The 22,210-nt window shown below is 38.8% G+C and overlaps 1 protein-coding gene across 8 annotated transcripts in view; it reads left to right on the top strand.

Moving 5' to 3' along the window:
- The window catches only part of myt1la (myelin transcription factor 1-like, a), a 93,949-nt gene that overhangs the window by 27,727 nt on the left and 44,012 nt on the right, over nt 1-22,210 (top strand). For all 8 annotated transcript variants that reach the window (XM_012923915.3, XM_012923913.3, XM_012923912.3 and 5 more), the window contains exons 5-6: nt 5,884-5,946; nt 21,580-22,067. In XM_012923915.3, the coding sequence (XP_012779369.2) occupies nt 5,884-5,946; nt 21,580-22,067 (551 nt within the window). The remainder of the gene's footprint in view (nt 1-5,883; nt 5,947-21,579; nt 22,068-22,210) is intronic.

The raw sequence follows: 22,210 nt of genomic DNA, 5'->3' as shown, positions 1-22,210 counted from the left end.
GAGCTGCCTCACCTTGAACAAACCATCTCCTTCTCCTCCTCTCCTCTTTCTCCTGCCATTCCTCCTCCATTGGCTGTTTTTTCCTTCTTCTTCACCTCTCCGTCACTCTCTTTTTGTCTTCCTACTTCTCATTTTCCCTCTCTTTTACTTCCACTCCTTGTTCCAATTCCTCTCATTTACCTACCTGCAGTCCTACTCTTCTTCCTCCTCTTTAACCTCCTCCCCTCTGTTCTCCACCTCCTCTGCCTCCCTGCGCTCGTGAGCCTCACCTCTATTTTCGAGCAGCTCTCATTTTAGCCCGAGGTTGCAAAGCATATAGAGCAGGTGATGTTGGGTGGGTGGAAGGGTGGGTGGAGCTCTGCAGTGCGGGGTCAGAGGTCGTGCTGGGTGTGGAGTCCCTGAAGGCAGGCAGCGTGATTTGGCTGAACGGTCTGCGTGTCTTCACTGCAAAGAGGTTTGAAAGCGTGACTCAGAGCTCGGGAGAAATCTACAGCTGTGATGCAGAAATAAAAAAATTAATTAATAAATACATAAAGAGATAAGAACTGTTAAAGCTGCGGCTGACAGATGAAAATGTTCCACATCTGTCTTAATGAACCAGAACAAATGCTGATAAAAAAAAAAAAGAAAGATGCAAAACATAATCCAGGAAATCAAAATTGGATCAAAGATGTGATTTTTAAGGTTTTGTCCAACAGCCAGTGCTTCACAGGGTTTTATGATGCTGCAAGGGAAGACTGATAATCATAAAGGGAACAAGTAGAGATGCACGTGCAAAGTAATCTGCAAACAGTGCATGCTTGTGTGTGGGTTTTTTCATGTAATGAGAAGTCAAACAAGCTAAATCCCTGGGACAAAAACATCATCTCCTCTTGCTGCGCTGCTTTGCTTCCAGCATGACTAACAACTTTACATCGCTCTGTCAAAGGCTGCTCTCTGACCCAAACACTCGCGTTTCTGTCATGTCCGCTGGATCCCTTAAATTTGAATTTCATTTTGGCAAAGAGGACAATATTGCACGGAGCCAAGTCTCGCAAAATTTTCTGCACACTGCACATGAGGTCCATACTGAAATCGCAGGTGCACGCGTGCCTGCGGTCTGAACGGGATATCCATGAAGCAATAAAACAAAGACAGCAGCCACACTGGCAGTGGTTACAAGAAGATGAAACTGAAAGTGATACTGTTAATTTAGATAGGGCACTTTCTTTTCTTTCAGTGGGAGGAGTGGTCCAGTGGTTAGCACTGTTGCATCATAGTAACAGGGTCTGAATCCACCATGCTGGCTGCATGGAGTTTGCCTGTTTCTCTGTGCCCGTGGATTCTCACCAGCTACTCTGGTTTTCTACAACACTCCAAAGACGCGTGTGTTAAGTTAACTGGTGATTCAACATTTTGTTGGTGTGAACCGCGTTAGTTGTTAAGAGGATGGATGGATCCTTCTGGTGGGACCTTCTAAATAAGCTCGTTTTTCGGCAGACAGGTCTGAGTCTGTGAAGTTTTTCTGTATCACAACAGACCATTAGGTGCTGTGGGTCCCTAAGCATGAAATTTCAAAATAGACCTATTATGGTTTTCCTTATTTTCTGCTGTTACAATGGAAAAAATATCGAAACCAAATAACGATCTATTCAGGACAAAAAAATCCACACTGAGAAAACAAAAAGCCCACTCCACATGATTAGATCTATGAGTTACTTTTCCAAAAATATTATCTTTTATCTTTTGGGTTCTTAAACAACTGAGGTAGAAACTCGGTAGAAACAGCTCTGTAGAAACAGCTTTGGTTCTAGTGGAATTTCCTTTGAGATAATTTTCTCATATGCCATGCTGAAATCTTTCCAGAATCTTTCTGTGAAGCATCTCAGTACAACTGTTATTAGGTCATAAATATGTCTTTATGATATTGGGTAGAAGTTACACTTGTTTGCGATAACCAGTTAAAATTTATTAATCCGTGCAAGCAATGAGCATAAACTGATTTTTGATCTGCTAGTGAAATTTCAGTTTCCAAATCTTTTGTTGTAACCTCTCTTGGGAGACAGACACTATCTCTACTTTTAAGATTGGGCTTAAAACTTTACTTTTTGATAAAGCAGTTAGGGCTAGATCAGGTGACCCTGAATTCTCCCTTAGTTCAAGTATGCTGCAATAGGCCTAGGCTGTGGGGGATTCCCATGATGCACTGTTTCTTTTTCAGTCACTATATGTTTATACACCAATCTGCATTTAATTATCAGTTATTATTATCTCTGGCCTCAACCACAACTGGTTGCGGCAGGTGGCTTCTCCTCCCTGAGCCTGGCTCTGCCAGTTTCTTCCTGTTACTGTCCTCTGGTTGTTGGGGTTTTCTCTGTATTATTGTACGGTCCTTATCTTACAGTATAAAACGCCTTGAGGCAACCGTTATTGTGATTTGGTGCTATATAAAAAATTTAACCTCTTTGATGAGCAGGATGTAAGGTGATAATAAAATTTAAACATTTGTTTGTCGTCAGTATTTCAGTCAGTTTTTCGGGGCCTAGTAAGTGAATTATGCTTTTATGTACAATTGCTTGTATTTGATTGGCCAGCACTGCACAGTTTTGCTGGAAAAGGTCATCATATGTGCTGAAGGAAAAAAAAAAACTGTTATCCTTGCATTTTTGGCTGAAGCCTTTTGTATTGGTGCCCCTGTGGATTAGAAATGAATGAGGAGGCTGAGTTGAAGCGCTGTTGTCTGTCTGATTGCCGACTGTAAGAATAATCCAATGAAAAGCAGTGGCCTTGAATTTAGAGGAACTACAATGGAGTCCAATGGTGAAAAAAAAAAATCACAGATAAGACAGTCCAGATCACAACAAGCTAAATGTGGACAAATGTGGGATGTTACTAATGCTGAGTTTACACCAGCTTCACACGGTTGTGAGTAGTTTTCCATTTTTACCTTTTCTCTGTGCTAATGTCCACGTTATTCACTTTAAATCTGTATAAATTTTGACTTTGTGGTAATTCACATTTCTTCCCAGTTGGGCTGCTTTTTTCAAAGTTACTCTCTCTCCTGCAGCATTTACCTTTTAGAACTAGAGGCCCCAACACGTGAAAAATGGGATATTGCTGTACAATCTCAAATAATTTTAGAAGAAGCCACCTCCTGTGGAGTTCAGAGATGATGGTATAAACAGGATTATGCAGCATTTTTTTTTTCCAGAGGATCATCTTGACCTGGACAAAGTAACTGGTGGCACCAGTGTTGGTCAAGTTACTTGAAAAAAGTAATCAGTAACTAATTACTGATTACTTCCCCAAAAAAGTAATCCCATTACTTTACTGATTACTTATTTTCAAAAGTAATTAATTACTTAGTTACTTTTTAAAAACACGATTTACAACCTGATAGAGGTGATAAAGCGATAGATCTTTCAGCCCAATTCTACTTTTTCTCCATAATCCATCATACAAAATGTAATCAAATGGAAAAGTCTCTTTTTTTAACTTGTTTTATTAATTTTAATCTTTTAACTTTATGCATCAAGCAAAAATTTTATTATATGCAACATTCTCTGACTTGAATAAATTAGTTTAACATTTAAACCTATTTTCTGCACATTCCAGCACATAAAATAAAATATTTTTTGTGTTTACACTCACTCTTTCAAATAGATGCAAGTAAAACACAGCAGAAAATCAATAAAGTCAAAGACTCAGCGGTGCTGTTGCTCTATTTTCACCTGTAAAGCAGGACTGGCATAGGCGGAGGTTTACCCTGGTGCAGGTGTGCTGCGGTCAGTTGAAGAATCCGCGACTTTCTCTGTGAATTTCCCATTACGTCATGGCGCACTCGGTACTTGCTTGGAAGTTTAGGGTTTTTTTTCGCTGTAAAAAGAAGTTTTCTTCCCACGCACAATGGACGCTAATGTTTTTGTCACTTTTTATGGTATCAAACTCAAAGTAAGGTCAGTACTTCCACACTTTAAACGCTGCACGCTCATACTCTCTCCTGCACTCGATATGTGATCCATTGTTGATCTGCACACAGCTGTTGTCACTAACGGCGCACTCGCTTACGTCACTGTCGTGAGACATTCTCGCAAAAAAATCAGGTTTTAGTAACGCAGTAACGCAGCGTTCCTACGGGAAAGTAACGGTAATCTAATTACCGTTTTTGCAATAGTAATCCCTTATTTTACTCGTTACTTGAAAAAGTAATCAGATTACAGTAACGCGTCACAAGTAACGCGTTACTGCCCATCTCTGGTGGCAACACAAAGCTGAATAATTTTAAAGGTGGAGTGTTGGAAATCTCACCACTAGATGTCAGTATATTGCAGATTTCATTCAACTGAATTCTGGTTTCCTATCCCTCGAAATTCAAGTGTAAAATCTCAGCTGTGGTGGTGGCCACTGCAGAGCAAGCATGATAACCGGCAGTGACGTAATTTTGTGGAAAATGTATTTCTTTTTCCTATGGGGCATTTACGAAGTTATGCTGGTGCTTTTAAAATTCATGTTTGAGTTTATGCCTGTGTTTTTTGCAAGTTTGGATTATAATATTTTTGTTTTGTTTTGTTTTTCCCGCAGTACATAAAAATTGGTGTATCTCAAAAATAAAACTATGAAGACACTCAAAATAAATTTCCTGTGAAACTTTTTGGCATTTACAGTTTTGAGGGATATCTCTCTAAAAATTCTCTAAAATAGAAATATGTGTAAAAAAAAAACCCAAAATGATTTTTTTTTTTAGTTTATTGCACTTTTTTGCCATTCATGTAGGTACTATGGACTTGAATGAATTTGGGATATAATGGTTGTATTGATATAGCAACTTGAAGTACTCCCAAAAATGGCACTACAGCATGTAAAAATTTAAAGATGAGCTCTGGGTTCTATGGTAGGTCTTAAAGGGTTAAAATCTTTCTCTCTCTGTATTTAATGTCATTTTTTCCCAGCGCTGGTCGGGTTGTTGCTTTCCTTTATTTTTTCACTTCTTTGTTGTAGAGCAACCATTCTCAAATGATAAAACTTAGCTATGATCCTTCATATCTTGGGTCTGAAGGTGCAGACAAGAATTTAAATTTTGCCTCCACCACAGGTAAAACACCTACGATTTCTCCTCTCCTACATGTTTTCCATACTGCATATGTGTCTTTAGCCACATACACAAAATGCGGTCTAACTCGTCCACTGTATTCAAGATGGTGGAACAACATGGCAGCTTCCACAAAGCGGTGCCCACACCTATGTGTTTTTAATGTTTTAATGTATTAATTCTGAGTTTATGAGAGTGCTTCAGTTTATTGGAAGACGCACTTACACACTATTCAGTGTATATTTATGTGTACAATATTTGTTCTATTAAATAACCTCAAAAAGTAACTCACTGTACCTTTATACTGAACAAATTTCATGGCCATTAGAGACTTCTTTGTGTACAGAAGCTACTCTTTCAGATTAAAACCCTTGTAAGTGTAGTGGTATCAGGTAATAACATACTTATAAGCATCTATTTAACTTGCATTAATCTGACTGTATTGTAACCTTTATGAGGATATTTTCTCTCGATGCATGTCATAGATGCAAAAAAGCATACTTAACTGTTAAAAAATGCATAACAGTTTGTACACAAGGAGAACAGAAATACTTGGAGAATGTAAAAAGTCAGAAAAACACATGTAAGCGAAAGTCTTAAGAAGCTATACAAGCTATAAAAAACTGCAGCAGGGCATGAATGATAGATATAAATAGGCTGAACGTGCAGCCCTGGATGAACCTCAGATATCATTATATTTTGCGTGCTGGATTGAGATGGTCTGCGTGCGGTACAGGAAAAATAAAATCCAGACTTGCTGAAGGACAGATGATGTGCTCCTTGTTTCTTTCTGACCATGTGTGTTTCCTTCTCAGCTGTCCCACCCCCGGCTGTGATGGCAGCGGTCATGTCAGCGGGAAGTACGCCAGACACCGCAGGTATGAGATGCTCGACATATTTTCTACAGTGTAAATGACGCTCTTAGATACTCTTAGAATAATGTTAGGTGTTGTAATATATTGTCATGTCAGTGTCTTTGAGCTGGCGCTGGTCTTTATTTTCCTTGTGCCTGAGATATGAAGCTGCTTTAAATGAAGCCAGTGCAGCTGAGGTCTGAGGGAGCTCTAAAATATGTCCTGTATATATGAAAGGTTGGGATATCGTCCTAATCAGCACACGTCATCGGCTCGGTCCTGCCGACACTTGTGGAACTAATCATCTTTATTTAAGCACTGGACAGCAAATAATCTGTTACAAGGTCCTTTAAACTGAGTATTCAAATAAAATTAAACTGATGACATGAACAGTTGTAAGCTAAAAGACAATTTAAAGAAGGATATGACCTGAAATAAAGTGGAAAAAAATGAATATAGTCAGGGAAATACTTGCATAAATTTTCAACAGTCCATTTTAAATAGGGGTTTAGGAGATGTTAATGACACCACCAGCTGGTTTCCTCCGTTTCAGAGCCCCGGAGCCTCGACTTCAAAGACCGCTGAGACAGATAAAACACCTCAGCCTGTGAATTGTAAACGACATACCGAATTGTATGGTATTACAAGGTCATGTAGCTGAGAGAAGAGGCTTACTAGTGAGCCATCAACAGGAGCTTAAAGTGAAATCGTAAATGCACTAGTTTACTAAGAAACTAAGATCAATTTAGCAGCAGCTGAGAGACCAAGAAGGGAACATCTAATGGTAATTTTTTTGACAACTTTTTGACTGCTTGCTTTTGCCAGTAAAGCTCATCAAGAAGTTGTTTTTGGTCCACATAAAACTCAAGGTAATTTTTTAGATTGACAGAGAGTAAGTTTCTTAAACAAAACTGTGGATTTTTCTCTTTGTGTTGGACAAATTATCAGTATATTCTAATCATCTGAGGTGCAAAAGTAAAGAGGTTCATTACACGTGAATGTTTTCTATTTTGGGTGTTGATTGACTCTTAGGTTGTGTCACATCCGCCATCATTAGCATTCCTGTTCAGGATTCTTTTAAAATGTCACTGGAAATCTTAAGCTAGATCACAATTGAAGATTTCTGCATGGTCTATCACATGACCCAGTTACTAATGGACAGTACTGGCTCATTCTGGAGCTATTTGGGTAAATGTACACATACAGATGTGTGGGCTGTGGCATTGCAGTCTTGTGCGCCGCTATGGCACAATCCTGCCGTAACGATCAGGGTAAAATTGATTGCATTGGAAACAATAGCTCAAATTAACAGACCTTCATTTGGATGGAGTGATCCTGTCTTTCACTGACATGTTTCAGAAATATGGCTTGGCGAAGACAGAGAATTTTTGGACATATCTACCACTGACAGACTGTATTACCAAAGGCCAATTTATCATGGACAAGAACCCAGTGAGGGAATTTTTTGGATTCTCCTGAGATGGTGCATTAGGCAGCTGTGTTTTATAAAATATTCAACCAATTTAAAAATGATGCGTTTAATAATCCGCCGATTATTTGGCAAAAGGAACGTAGATACATTGTAACTATGTATTACATTTTATTTTTTCTCCCTCTAAACTTCATAGTAAATAGACTAGTTTTTACATGATGCTGTTCTGCTCTACTTGAGCACTTGGATACAACATGCCTCATTCACACACATGGGGGGAAAATTGGGGTTTAGTATCTTGCCAGGGATTGAACCACCAATTTTCTGATTAGTAGCTGACCTGCTCTAGCTGCCCCCAACCTTATAGCTCCTGGTATTTCCCAATGGTCTCCCATCTGAGATCAGACAAGATTGGGCTTGCTTACACTTGATGTCCAGCGACATATGCTCGAAATGCAAAGCAGGAATATTTATACATTCCAGTCAATCTTGGCCACTTTCTCGATCAGTTGGAATCGTTGACCCTATGACTAAGGAAAGACACTTCCTCCTCAAACATAGAAGCTACGTTAGAAATGATATTATATTAAAAAAAACATGTTGGCAAGAGATCATAATGGTATTGAAAACCTCAGCAGATCTTTGGGATGGATTTTTATTGGCGATGTTTGAAGTTGTAAGACATGGTTGTTGCCTTCTTTGTATCTTTCTGTTTCTATGCCGTTGCCCCTTCTTTCTTTCTGTATTCATGTACTTAAGTAAAATAATGGATACAAATTGTGTATATTGTGAAATATGACAATACAGGATTTGAACAGATAAAATGGAGAGAAAAGTGAAAAAGAATAACAAAAAAGTTGCAGACTTTTCTTGGCGGTGGCTCACAGGCTTCAAACGTCTCACTCAGCAGCTGAGAAAACGAATCCTACCAACATTAAATGGGCTCATGTCACGGTTTCAGACCTCCTCGATCGGCAGGTCACAGCCTTCATCTCAGTAAATTCGTCCCTCTGTCACAAGGCTGCAGATAGAAAAAAAACCCCAATCTGGTGGAGTGTGGCGCTGCGAAGTCCTCAGGTCACATCACTCGGGCTGTAGGACAGATGGTTTGTGCCTCAGATCTCTATCACCTCTGGAAATAGTGAATTACCAACATAATTAGAGGAGCTCTAAAATTTAAAAAAAGCATTAAAAACTTTTTTTCTTGCCAAAAAAAGACAAAAAACAAACCTGAGGAAGTTATGTATGCACAAACATAGAAGTGAAACAACATGAAACCACCAAACTTTTTCTGCACAAATCCTGGTAGAACACGTATGAATTATAAAAACCAGGTGAAATATATATCAAAGCAAGTCTGCTGTATCTCCACTGAAGTAGACATGGATCACAGAGGTTTTCCCTTAAAGAAGATCTATTTGAAATCTGAATATGAGAATATATATATATATATATAGATATACATATATACATATATGTATGTGTGTGTGTGTATTCATAATAAATGTATATATAGAGATTATATGCATATTATATATATATAGAGAGAGAGAAATTTATTATGAAATCCAAGCACTTGGATTTCATTGGAGTATGTCCAAAATAAGCATAAAATATCTTTTTTAAGTGTAGGTGGTTGGTCTGTGTGTGCGTGGGGGAGGGCGGCATGCAGAGGGTGCACAGCTAAGGACAGCATTTCGATAAAGCCCGTGGTAACAAAGAGATAATGAGGAGGGCATGATGGTGAATCGCTGGCAGGGCAGACGGATGGCGCAGCGAAGGGCACAGAGGAAGCTCGGGAATTTCAGTGTTGGGCGAAGAAAGAGTCAAACGGGGGGGAAAGAGTGTCAATATAGGAAATGCACACCTGGTTATTAACGGTTTCATGTTGGTGAGACGACAAAGATGGGATTTGCTGTAGTATTGCCCTTACATCCTTTTTCATTACTCTGGTTTTACTGTTACTCAAAGTGTTTATTCAGGCTTAAGGAGTTGCGATGTCGATGCATTTAAACTAGATTAACTCTGTTTTGCTGTTGCTTGCTGGTAGTTCAGCACAGTGATTCAGGTAGTTCAGTGAAAGGGAAAATATTTATTTATTTATTTTATTTCACCGTTTTTTTCTCTATGTAATTAAAGACTGTTCAATAACATTGCACTCTTTTTTGTGATGATCCTGAGTGTGTGACATGCGCTGCAAATAAAGGCTGCATGTAGTTTCTGGGTCTGAAAAGTGAAGTCGGGGCAGAAGTGGCAGTCATGTTTTATGCTTTATTGTTAATTTGACTCTAAATGGGATTGCAATGTACAAAACAACCGTCTTTTTAGTTAGAAAATGAGATAATATTCCCATTGTCATCATTTTCTTTTTACTCAAACCTTAAACCATGTGAGCATAAGCTTCATTTACCAAAGGTCTGCCTTTTATTTGGAACCAGAAACCTCACCCCCTATTAGCCACTGGAAAAACTGCAGCTTGTGGTACTGCTATATTGTATATCTTTGTATACAGTCTACTATGTTCTGTCAAGAAAATTAGATTGGATTTTTTTGGCAGTAGCAATAAGAAAAGAACCAACATTTTATTATTTAAATCAGTCAATAATATTATATATAATTTTCTTATCTCATGGACAGACTCCAGTACAGTGCTGGACTGCAGTAGGCGATGGCAGTCCTTGTTCTGCTTTGCAGCCTTGCTTAGTTACAAAGCAGTGGCAGCAGCTCTCCAGCTGCTTCAGGTTTTGGTTTGAGTGGACCTCCAGCTCACAGCGCATCTCAAAAGAACAAGGGCTGCTGTTTCCAGCTGCAGTTCAAGATGGTGGGCATAAAATGGGACTTGAGACAGCCGAATTACATTGAATGTGAAAAAGTGAGTGGTGTTCTTGTGCAAGACAGGTTGCTGATTCGTGAGGGACTGAATTTCAAAATAAGAATAATGGTATTGTCCACCAATCCTTCAGTCGTCATAACAGATAAAAATACAAATGAATTGCAAATTTTACTTTGGTGGCTGACAAAAAACAAACAAACCCTAAGCAACCTGTCCAAGTACAGTGTGCATGAGAAACCCTGGAGTGTATATCACTCTAGAGAATACTACATACCACAATGTGTTACATTAGTGTGCTGTTTATGTGCAGTTTGAGTTTCCCATGTGGAAGATTTTGTGTGTTTATATGGGATTTGTTGGCAGTAAGCTTTATCCCTTTGTCTCGTCTTATTCCCCAAACCCAACCTCCTGCTTTGAGGATCCATTCACAATTTCTCCCTATTTCTCCCTATTGTTCTGCTGGGATCAATAACTCCTTGAGGCAGAGACGCAGTTAGTGCTTTCAGTGCTGCTGAATGAGTTTGGGGAGGAGACAGTCAGGTTCAGAGTCACTGTCTCTCTCCCTTTCTCCATGCTTCTGATTCTCCCTCCTTCCCCTACCTCTCTTTCTCTCTCTCTTTACCTCTCTCGCTTTCTCTCTGGAGGATGTCACCATGGCGACAGCACTGTGCGGATGCTGCAGTATGAGGACCAGGAGGGATGCAGCCTGTCTCCCATGGCAACTGCTAGTATACGATGTGAACATTGTGTCGCCCACACCACCTCCCCCCCACCAACTCCTTGTATCACTGTCACCACCCAGTCTCTTATAGATCTCCTCTGTCACCTCTGGCACCAGAGCTGAGGGCACTAATCCCACACATGCTTGGATATAATTATCACACAGTTGCCGGTTTATTAACATAAGTAATAGCAAATGGAAAGCTGATTTTAATAAACAATAATTTATCCTCTTAATGGGGAAAATATATAACTGTTAGTCTCACCTTAGCAATGTTTAATAATAAATGAACCGCAGTCATGTTATAATGATTTCTGATTTTGCTGACAGGTGTACGATTAAACTGAAGCTAACGCTGATGCTTTAAGCTCAGATAGACTGACTGCAGGGTAAACTGAAATAAACGGACTCTCTTTGTTACTTTGGTAAGTCAGCGTGTTCATGTAGAGACAGTAAATCCCTCACAGGTGTCCTCAGTGGAAAAAAAAGTGACTCTTGTACTTGTTTCACACCAACACTTGGTGTCAATGCTGGTTGGAGCCCAGTTCTCCCTTGGTGCCTCGGGAACCAGCAGGTTTAGTTTGAAGAAAATTATGGCAAGCAGAATCTTGTTGGATCCATCTGTTATTTATTGATGAATTGATTTTGACAGATTCAGCGTTTTATTGGCCAGTTTTGCATGAATCCATTTCAAGACTGTGTACCTGCATTACTTTGGTGGATCAGAGGTTTAAGAGCTGAATGAGAATACTCTCTAAATCGAATAATGGAAAATATTTTGAATTTTCAGCCATCTAGTCATTGATCGTGATGTAGATATAAAAATGTGTAAATTCAAGGTGTGCTTAAAGACAACTGCTAGTTGTCACACACAGACAATATAAAGCACTCCAGCTTTTGTTTGAGTCTTCCCATTCTGAGCTTTTTGGCCATTGGCATTTTATTTTACTGCTTCGAAAACAACACTGCATGTTCATTTGCTATAGCAACTCGATGGCATGAGAGTTAAATCCTAAAGCGAACCCTTTAATGTCTATTTGACTTTAAATAGGGCAGAAACTTAGACAGTGAATAACATGAGGAATTTAATAAGACATTAAACTAGAGATTGAGACATAAACTCCTCAGAAAGGTGTTTAATTAAATACATAATCAAGAGCAAACTATCAATTTTTTCTCACAGACTGCTACACAATGTTACCTCTATTTGCAAATCGCCACCTGCTGGCCATTAAAAAGACACTGAGACAAAAAGGAATATCAGGTGTAACTTTAAGAGACCAGAATACACTGTTCCTTTCCATACAGAAAAATAATGCCCTGTAAACAATTGATAATCTACAGAAGTCCTCATAGAAATGATGATAAATATGTGGGTGTCTTTGTTAGGCACCTCCACTTGTCCTCATAGCCACAAAAATGGACTGCAGTTTGTGTCACAGAGGCAGTAATGGACTCTGGCTGTCCAAAAAACACACAGAGTGTCCACTTAGACACAGTAATGGATAAGCTGTCATGCAACACTGTGTAGAGTTCGCTGTTGCGTTGCATTCTTTATTTTATAAAAACAATATCTGATGTTGGATATTCTAAACTGCACCAAGATCCAGATCCTCATATAGATAACCAATAAATTATTAAGTGATTCAGCCCACAGTATGTATTCAATCATAATGCTTCAAGACTGCAGCACACCAGTTTAGAATGAAGAAAAAATGTAGTGTGTAAACCCACCCTCTCTTGTTCCCTCTCTCTCTCGCTCTCTTTTCCTCCCCGTAATTACCATGCGTAGTCTCTCGCCCTTGTCTGCAGTGTTCCCTCGTTTCTGATCTGCTTTAATTACCACTGGAATTTTAATTGGCGGGAGACAGCAAGGTGGCCGAGGTCACACTTGCACACATGCACAGGCAGGAAGGAAAGTTGGCAGCCTGACAGCCTATAAGGTAAAAGACGAAGGGATCATTTGAGGAGAAGCGTGTTTGCATGTGTGCGCGTGTCATCTTGAAGGAATATTCACTGCAGTGGTTTGTGGTGAATGAGCAGCTTTTAATCACTGTGCTCGCTCTGTTCTCCTTCTACACTCAAATCTGAGTTTTAAAAAAAATCCAATGTTGTTGAAATATTTATGCAAAGCATTTAGTAAATAAAGAATAAAATAATAGATGCCTTTTATTTCCCAAATCAGTGATTATATATAATGAAATATAATGATGCAATTTTATACATAATTTCTTGCAGACTAGACATAGATTCATCTGTATATTAAGCTATATTAACTTTTAAAATGATGGTATTTAAACCATTACTTGAAAAGCTGTCACATGACTCAGGCATCTTATTTAATTGTAGACCAATCTACAGACATCTATCTAAAAAAAATCAGCAGTCATACAACAGCCAACTGACGGCAGTTGATTCAGAATTCATCACATTTCATGAACAGTCCTAAAAGCCCTGAGTTCAGTGTTTTATGCTGTTGACAATAATATTTTATTACAGTGATTAGAGCATGCTTTATTAGTGGTTTAGTGGTTTGCATCATATCTATCCAATAGACTCCATTTTATTCATGCGAATGGATCCCTTAGCTAATAGCATTATAACATTATACATTTTCATTGCTTTGCAGATGACACCCAACTCTATCTATCCATGAAGCCAGATAACACAAACCAATTAGTTAAACTGCAGGAATGGCTTAAAGACATAAAGACCTGGATGACCCTTAATTTCCTGCTTCTAAATTCAGATAAAACTGAGGTTATTGTACTCGGTCCTAAAAATCTTAGAAATATGGTGTCTAACAAGATGCTTGCTCTGGATAACATTACCTTCAGTAAAACTGTGAGGAACCTTGGTGTCGTTTCTGACCAGGTATGTCCTTCAATACACATATTAAACAAATATGTAAGACTGTTTTGTTGCATTTCCACAATATCTCTGAAATTAGAAACATCATTTATCTGGGTAACTTTGGATAAGGCCAATACAAAGTCAAGCTCAGGCTTCACTGTTGAACATCAGTTACGGCAGAGGATGCTTTAAAACATGTATTGTTGAAACATTTATTCAAAGTTTCCCTGAATGTAACAAAAGGAAAAAGGGACAGGTCACGTTCTTGTGTACTTTCAGAAAGATTGGATTTGGCATTTTCATGGTGCTTTTAAGGACAGGCTGACGGTACACACCTACCTCTACAGATTTTCCCTCTTTGTCAGCTTTTTGAGAGGAAAAATTGGCTGAAGCTACAGCAGGAGATTCAGATTCAGCTGCCTGTTTTGTTTTTCCACCGTCAGAGTTTGAGTTTCAGACCGTTCTGGCAGCTCATATAAACAGACCGCAGATTGGAGAGCATTGGGTTAAGGTTATGTACACTGGTCTGAGGTCAGTGCATCAGAAACCTGTGCCAGCAGAGACAGACTGCATCTGTTGTGTTAATGCTAATAAGCATACTACTGGTGAGATGTTTCAGAACTAGCATGACTCTGACTCAATTTGGTAGAAAACAGTGTTTGCATGTGGGACTGTTTCAAATGTCTTTATTCATGTTGCCAGATGAAAAGAGACAGAAAAGCAAAGAAGTAAACAAACCCATTTTTTAATAGACTGCTTGTGATAAAATGAGCTCATTATCGCCTAATGAGGCTGATTCCTTCAAAAACTGTCTGACTGACTCTTGGCCTCGTATTTTCATTCAGCTAGGAAGTGTAGCAGACAGACGCACTACAATGTGCTAAGAGTTTTGCAAGCTACAAATGTGTGTCACTACACCATTTATGGATTTTATCTGCTTTAATCAGATGATTGATGTCACTCAGGTCTATTTTCAGCAATTTTGTACACTCATTTGGTCACTTCTGAATGTTTCTTTTAGCATAACAGATTTACTTCTTGTTCTTCAGATTATAAGATAATAGGAAGCTACTTACTCCTGCTTGAGAAACAAAATATATGTAGTCAAGTCAAACAAAGTCACTTTTATTTGTGTAGCTGTTTTGCAAAACAGCAGGAGTTAACCCAAAATGCTTTCCAGCTGATTGTACAAAAGAAGCATACAGAATAGATAGTGACAGCACCGAATAGCTAGTGCTAAAGACTTTGAAAGAAACGACAAGAGAAACATGACAACCACAAAATGTAAAAGCCACAAAAACATGGTGGCAAATAGCGTAAATAAAGGAATACACTATAAAACAAAATCGGTACAAATATGTCCCGGTAAGTTTCTTTCTTTTCTTTTCTGAACAGTAGTTTATGTGCATTTCAAAGCAAAAAGAAAAAAAGAGAATCGTTATATGTAACTAAGTGTAAAGTAAAAGAAATCTTTAAAACTACAGTTCAGTGAACTGTTTTAAGATAAAGAAATTTACAGTATTTCATTTATTTATCTATTCTTCTATATATTTTAACCACACATTTAATTGTACCATTTAGGAAAACCTTTGTTAGAAGAAAATTACAAGCATTTGTTTTTTTTGTTTTTTAACAGTGTAACTTACTAAATGTAAGTTAAATGTAAACAGAGTCCAGTAACTTAACAGAGTAACATGAACTAAGTAAAAATAGATGGCTTTTAAGACCTAATTTAGCATTTTTAACACCTGGACTGGACTTTATGTGGACTGTATGCAGACTATTGCAGAGCCTGGGGGCAAGCACAGAGAAAGCATGGCCACTTTGGAGAGATGAGGACTGAGAAATGTTGGTGGGAGGATGACCTAAGAGACCTGGAAGCAGAACGTATAGTCAGTACATCTGTAATATCATCACTGTGTTACTTATCCATTTAAAGTATGACTTCTCATAAGTACTTTTTTGTACCCTTGTTGTGTACCTGTGGTGACAGATTTTGTACAACCTTAATATTATGGTACAAAAAATGATATTAAAAAAACCCCCAAAACTTCAAAATCTGACATTCTTGGCGGTGGTAGGGGTGTACCCATTATTATTATTATTATTATTATTATTATTATTATTATTATTATTATTATTCACACACTTAAAATTGCCATTTGTGCTGCAATGTTTTAGTCTTACTGTCGCCACTTACCCTAACATGCATGTCATTTGACTGTGGGGGGAAACAAGAAGAAGAACGGAACGAGCTGAACCTGAAGCCTATTTGCTGAAAAAGATCTCAATTCTGCACCTTGCTGCCAATGTACAAGACTAAAATAGAATTAAACTTATATAACTTATAATTTGTTCATGCATGTCTTTAAATGTATCACTCTAAAATCTAGGATCTATGTACCTTTTACTACATAGAGTACATATTTAGTTACTTGACCCTCAAAAAAGGTTCATATAGTAACTTGAGGGCCAATATTTAGCCCTACAGAGTTTGTGTGTTTGTATCTGTAGGGCCAAAAATGGACTTTTACTATACCTATTTTTTGACAGTACAGTGAAAAGCCTAGCACCTGGGTTTTGAACCATTTCAATCAAGAAAGGTTAAAAATTAAAAACTGTTTTAGATACTTTGCCTGAATATAATAAATGTTACACATATTTAGCGTCATTCTTTGATTCTTTCTTTGTGATTCGCATGTTGCTCAGCTGCCCTTCCCTACCTGACCCTCACCATTTATCCCGGCTTGGGAAGCGGCTTGTTGCCCGCTGTGGCTGGGTTGCCGCTTTCTTTAGGGGTCTGTGGTGAACTCTAAAGGGAACCGCCAAGTAGAGGAGGAAGATATGAAATGTCACATTTATTGTTGTTATTTTTATCATTAGGGAGATAAATATGCTTAAGGAGGGGTAGATTTTTGTTGTTGTAGCAGTTGCTGCTTATTTGCATCACCCACGCACGATCCCTCATTTCTCAAACTGGGATTTTTTGGCTTCGGTAGCAACAAAACCTAAATTCTAGGCTTCAAATCATCCCTTTGGAAAATGCAGAGGGATCACAGGAACACTACAGATGTGTTCTTTCTAGGTTAAGAAACTCTCTTAATGAGCTGCTTGCACTTTACTGCTTTAGGAAGGTTTCAGAATGATCTCAGAAAATTCCTGGGACGGTTTCTTCATGGGCAATGATTTAGCAGTGAGTTCAGTAATATAGACCAACGCCAATAGGCACTTTCCTACATTGTTGTTGAGCCGGTGAAATTAAAAGAAGAAAGTCTTTTGTGCAGGTTTGTGCAAAAAACACGCAGCGGTTTTTGTCAGAAAGACACAGCCACCTCCTCCATCTCGCCCTCCAAACATAAAATAAGCTCTTTCATATGGAAATGGGCTAATTGATTTCCTAAAATCCACATTAAAGCCGTGTATAATTGTGCTCACTGTTTTGGAGCAATTAAAGCAGAATTTTCCCAACAGTTAATGACTATTATGGGATTTGCGTAATTGAGGCCCCGCTTGAATAAGCTTTGTTTGGGTTTTTTTTTTCTCGCAGCAGATTCTGGGCCTCAGCGAGAGGAAATCCACTCCAGTGTCTTAACACATGAGCACACAGCAGTGGGAGTCACAGCTCTTTGACCTTTGAACCTGGTGCACACAAAGCCATTCACACTCATGACCCTCACAATGTCTGCACACATCACACTCTTGGTTTCTCTGCTTGTTTGAGCTAAAAAGAAACAGTTTTCAGGGAAAATCTGACTTCACACTGTAATGTGACATGTGGGGAAGATTTGGTAAAATGAGTGAGATGGCAATAAGTTTTTAACAGCATATATTTATATATATATTTTAATACTATATCCTTTGAAAAGGTCTTGGAACGAAGTAAATGTTGGTATGTTGCTCAGTGTGTTAAAACATTCACCTGAAGACTCCTCGTGCTGTTCACCTTACTAACAAACACTAAACATTTTATTAAAATTGTTTTCTACTTTTTTTGAATGTTTTTGTTTGCGCTCACTTGTTATCGACAGTATAATAACTTTTTGTGATAATAGCTTTTCCTAAATACTGTGCGGATGTGTTCATGCCTACTGTACACGCATGTATAATTTGTCTGTGGAGAGGTTCACAACAAAAACCAACGCAGTGTATTGTCAGGAAGGGGATGAAGGAGGTGTGTGCTATTGCAGACAGCAACTCTTCAAGGCCAAAACACAAAGAACTCATTCATTCAGTCATATGTTATCTCACGGGAGCAGAAATGTGTGAAAAGCCTCCATCACAGATTTCAGAGAGAGGAGGAAGGATCCAAATGCAAGACGCATAAAGCGGACGAAACTTTACAGTAGACGTATAATTAGAGCAGGGCGATATGACCAAAAATATTTATCACGATATACATTTGAAAATTTGCGATAACTGACGATATAATTGACACTAGACAAAATACTTTACAACTCCACAACTTTATTAGTGCAAAAAAACCCTCATCAATGTATTTTCACTTAAACAAGCAGCTTTTTTTTATGTGCATTAAAGTTATATAAAAACGTAACAGTGCAAATTCCTTGCTGACAGTTTAACCAAAAGGCATTTCCAGTGGAAATTGGCCGACATATCCTCAGCATAACCATGTTTAATATCCACAAAACTTAAAAAGAGGTTATACACGCACAATACGGTAATATTATGTTGAAGCACAGTACGTATCACTCCGCCAGGCTCCTGCCTACGGTAGCTGTAATGTGCTGACAATCCATCAAGCAGTGCGGCTTCGTAGCTTAGCAAAGTCGTACTGAAACATTTGACAGATTTTCGAGCGCCACGCAATCGTTTCGAGGTCAGTAAACACAACCAGAATTCATACATGAGGCACACGGATTATAAGGGGCACTGTCGATTTTCAGAAGAATCAAAGGATTGATTTTTAAGTGTGCCGTATTTTCCAAACAACACGGTAATAACGACGGCCCGCTAGCATGCTCTACCAAAAATAGTGCTTTGTTGTGTATCTGACGGACGAAAGCCAAACCAGTTCCACACCACTGAAGTTGCAGCATTTTTACAAACCAATTCTGGTTCATCCGTTTCAATCAACGATCCGCTTACGCCCTTCTCATTCTGCATCGCCGCCATGTGTGTATGTAAACAAAGGCACTGCACATGCGCGTTTTACCCACATTCTATCGTGATATTTCATTTTCCTATCGTTGCCCAAAATTACACCGGTATTACCGTGAACGGTATGATATAGCCCAGCCCTACGTATAATCAATTTCAATCCAAAAGACAAAACAGCAATCATCAGTAACAACAGCACAAGTAAGCAGTGGTTCCTGTTTTTTTGAGATGCTAGAGGAATGTTTCTGTTTTGTTTAGAAGCACATTATAAAAAGGAATTAATTGAGACATAAATTTATACCTAAAGTTTCTCAGCACAGTGTGAAAGGTAGGAACATTACTCATCACAGGTATCTGAGTTGCACTTGCCCATCTTTGAAGCTTGTGCATCAAGCTATATGCTACACATATATAACAGAACATTCCTGATCATGTGACTTTAATATCTGACTTTAGTTACCACATTTAAAACTTGATATTGAAACAGAATGAGGGAACAATGTGGTCAAAGCGATCAATATTACGGGACGCTTAGATTTGAACTCAGTATCACACGTCGACATCCACAACTTGAGCAGCTGCTGAAGCTGCCACTATAAGGAGACAAATGATCAGCATGCATCATATGATTAATAATGCTCTCTGCATTCATACATTCAGTGTTCTGCTTCTTTAATGTTTTAGAAAGTTCATCATACCAACTGAACAGAACAAGGTCCCACCTTTTCAAACCCTGCTTTTTACTCCTGCCACCCTGGACTTACAGAGTTTGATAAGGATACCAGTAATATTTAACATCCTTTCCAGATATGAGCCCGTGCTCTTGTAACTTAGTCAATAATTTACAATAATTAATATGGTCAAAAGCTTTTGATTTTGAGGAAGCACATAAATATAGTTGGGTTTTGCCTGTTATACTTGTAAACATCTTATGTGCACAGTTAAACTGTCTTTAACCCTTGTATGGTGTTCGGGTCTGTGAGACCCGTGTTCAGTTTTTTTCAAAAGAAAAATTAAACAATTAATTATTTTTTCACGTGTAAATGTGTTGTGTCTTTCCACTCACTCCACTTGATTATAACTGATTTATTTATAACATTTTATATAAAAGAAAAACGAGAAGCACATTAATTCATAAATGTGATCTAACAAAGGTAAAGGGAAAAAATTAACCATGTTTGCTGTTCATATGTCTTGTAATTGGGATGAAGTAAACATCTGTTGAGTAATTTAACCCTTTAAGACCTACCATAGAACCAAGTCTGCCAGAGCTTATATTATATTTTTACATGCTGTGGAGCATTTCAAGTTGCTATACATCAATACAACCATTATAGCCCAGATTTTAATAATATGTATTCATTAAGTGCATAGTAATTACATGAATTGCAAAAAAGTGCAATAAACTACAAAAAAATTGAAAATCGTTTTTGATTTTTTAACATATATTTGTAGTTAGAGAAATTTAAGAGGCTTATCCCTCAAAACTGTAAATACAAAAAAGTTGCACAAAATAGTTTCCCACCACAGGAAATTTATTTTGAGTGTCTTCATAGTTTTATTTTTGAAATACACCAATTTTTATACACTGCAGGAAAAATGAAAATAAATATTATACTGCAAATTTGCAAAAAAGCAGCATATGCATCAAAATAAACTATTTCCAGCAGTGCAATATGAGTCCTAAGCATCCCAGAAACGACACAGAAAGTCATAAAGTCAAAGATAACTTTTAAAAAGAGCAGTATAGGCCCTGAGGCCCTGATCGCAAAAAAGACTACATTTCTGCGAAAATGACGTCACTTCCGGTTTCGGCCAGGTAATGGCGGAAATGCAAAAGTTCGCGCTGACGTCTATTCCAACGTAGGAAGTGTTTTGAACAGCTGATCGGACCGGCAAAGCGTGTTTCTGGAATATTATGTTTTTGTTCCTGCAAGCGCTTTTTATGCAGTTTTTGCAAAGCTTTATGTGGAAGGAAACCGTGACCTAGGACAAGCTGATGGCACAATATGTAAGTACAACTCCTCCGGTTTCATATGCAAAAAAAATTTTTGCGCTAGCTTACGTGGTTGCAGTGCTACCGGGATTTAAAAATAGTTACGCATAACAGAGCGTTCCCGCTCCGATCGGCTCTAAAGGGTTAACATAAAATTGTTTGATAGTGTTAATTTGGAAAGCCAAAACTCTAGCGGGTCCACCAGACCCATGAACACTGGCTGAGTAACAAAAATACGAAGTCAGACAGAGGTCATACTTGTAAAACAAACGCTTCTGACAAAAAGGCAAGAGGCACAAACAAGAATGTTAAGAATTACTCTTAAATTTCTCTAAGAGGAAATCAGGTGGTATTAATTATAAATAACACACCTGCCTCCTGCACCCCGTCCCCTTCATTTACAGTATGATCGGTATTACTCTTCTGGATTCATATTTCATGGTAAATTTGGAAGTTTACCTGCTTCATTGGTATGAGAGGCCAAATACGAGCGCTCTCTCTGGCCAAACTGAGCTGATTATGGCTAAGTGCCGGTATGTGTTCTGGCTCAGCAGGATCAAATGTGTTTGTCAGATTTGGCTGTTTTTAAACTTATTTATCCTCTGAATCTGTTGCAGTTTGCAGCAAAAGGGCAAACGATCAAAGAGTAAATAGGAGAGCAAAGATGGTTACTGATCATGTGTGTGCCCTCTGTCCCATCTCAGCATCTACGGCTGCCCGCTGGCCAAGAAGAGGAAGGCTCTGGAAAAACAACCGCTGGAACCGGCTGCCAAGAGGAGGCCCTTCCTCACCTCCTGCCCGGGTGAGTTGGAGGAGGATGCTGGCAGCTATGGCAGCTATGGGAACGAAGCCATGGAGGTGGGGCAGGAGGGGAAGGAGCAAGGGGAGGTAGTTGAAGAGGACGAGGAGGAGGATGAAGGGGAGAGGGAAGGAGATGAAGAAGAAGAAGATGGCGAGGTGGAAGACGAGTTCTCGGAGGACAACGAGGAGCAGGGAGAAGAAGAGGAGGAGGAAGAGGAAGAAGAGGAGATAGAGGTGGAGAGAACAGATACAGCAATGGAGGGTGAGCAGGTGGAGGAAGAGGAAGACGGGATGGATGAGGAAGAGGAGGAAGACGGCTATGACGAGGAGGAGCAAGATGATGAGGGAGAGGAAGACGAGGAAGAAGAGGAAGAGCAGCGTCGTCAACAGGGTGAGTGTGCGGTTTGTTACTTTAGTTGCTTGGATGAGAAAAAGATGAAGGACACGAGCCACGTCATAGTTTTGCTTTGGTTCATGCAGATTAAACGAGTTGCTTTTCAGGATCTGGAGCTCCAATCAGGAAGAAGAGTTTAT

The sequence above is a fragment of the Maylandia zebra genome, linkage group LG15 (assembly GCF_041146795.1).
Source record: "Maylandia zebra isolate NMK-2024a linkage group LG15, Mzebra_GT3a, whole genome shotgun sequence".
Taxonomy (NCBI): domain Eukaryota; kingdom Metazoa; phylum Chordata; class Actinopteri; order Cichliformes; family Cichlidae; genus Maylandia; species Maylandia zebra.
This window is presented reverse-complemented; position numbering and strand designations above follow the sequence as displayed.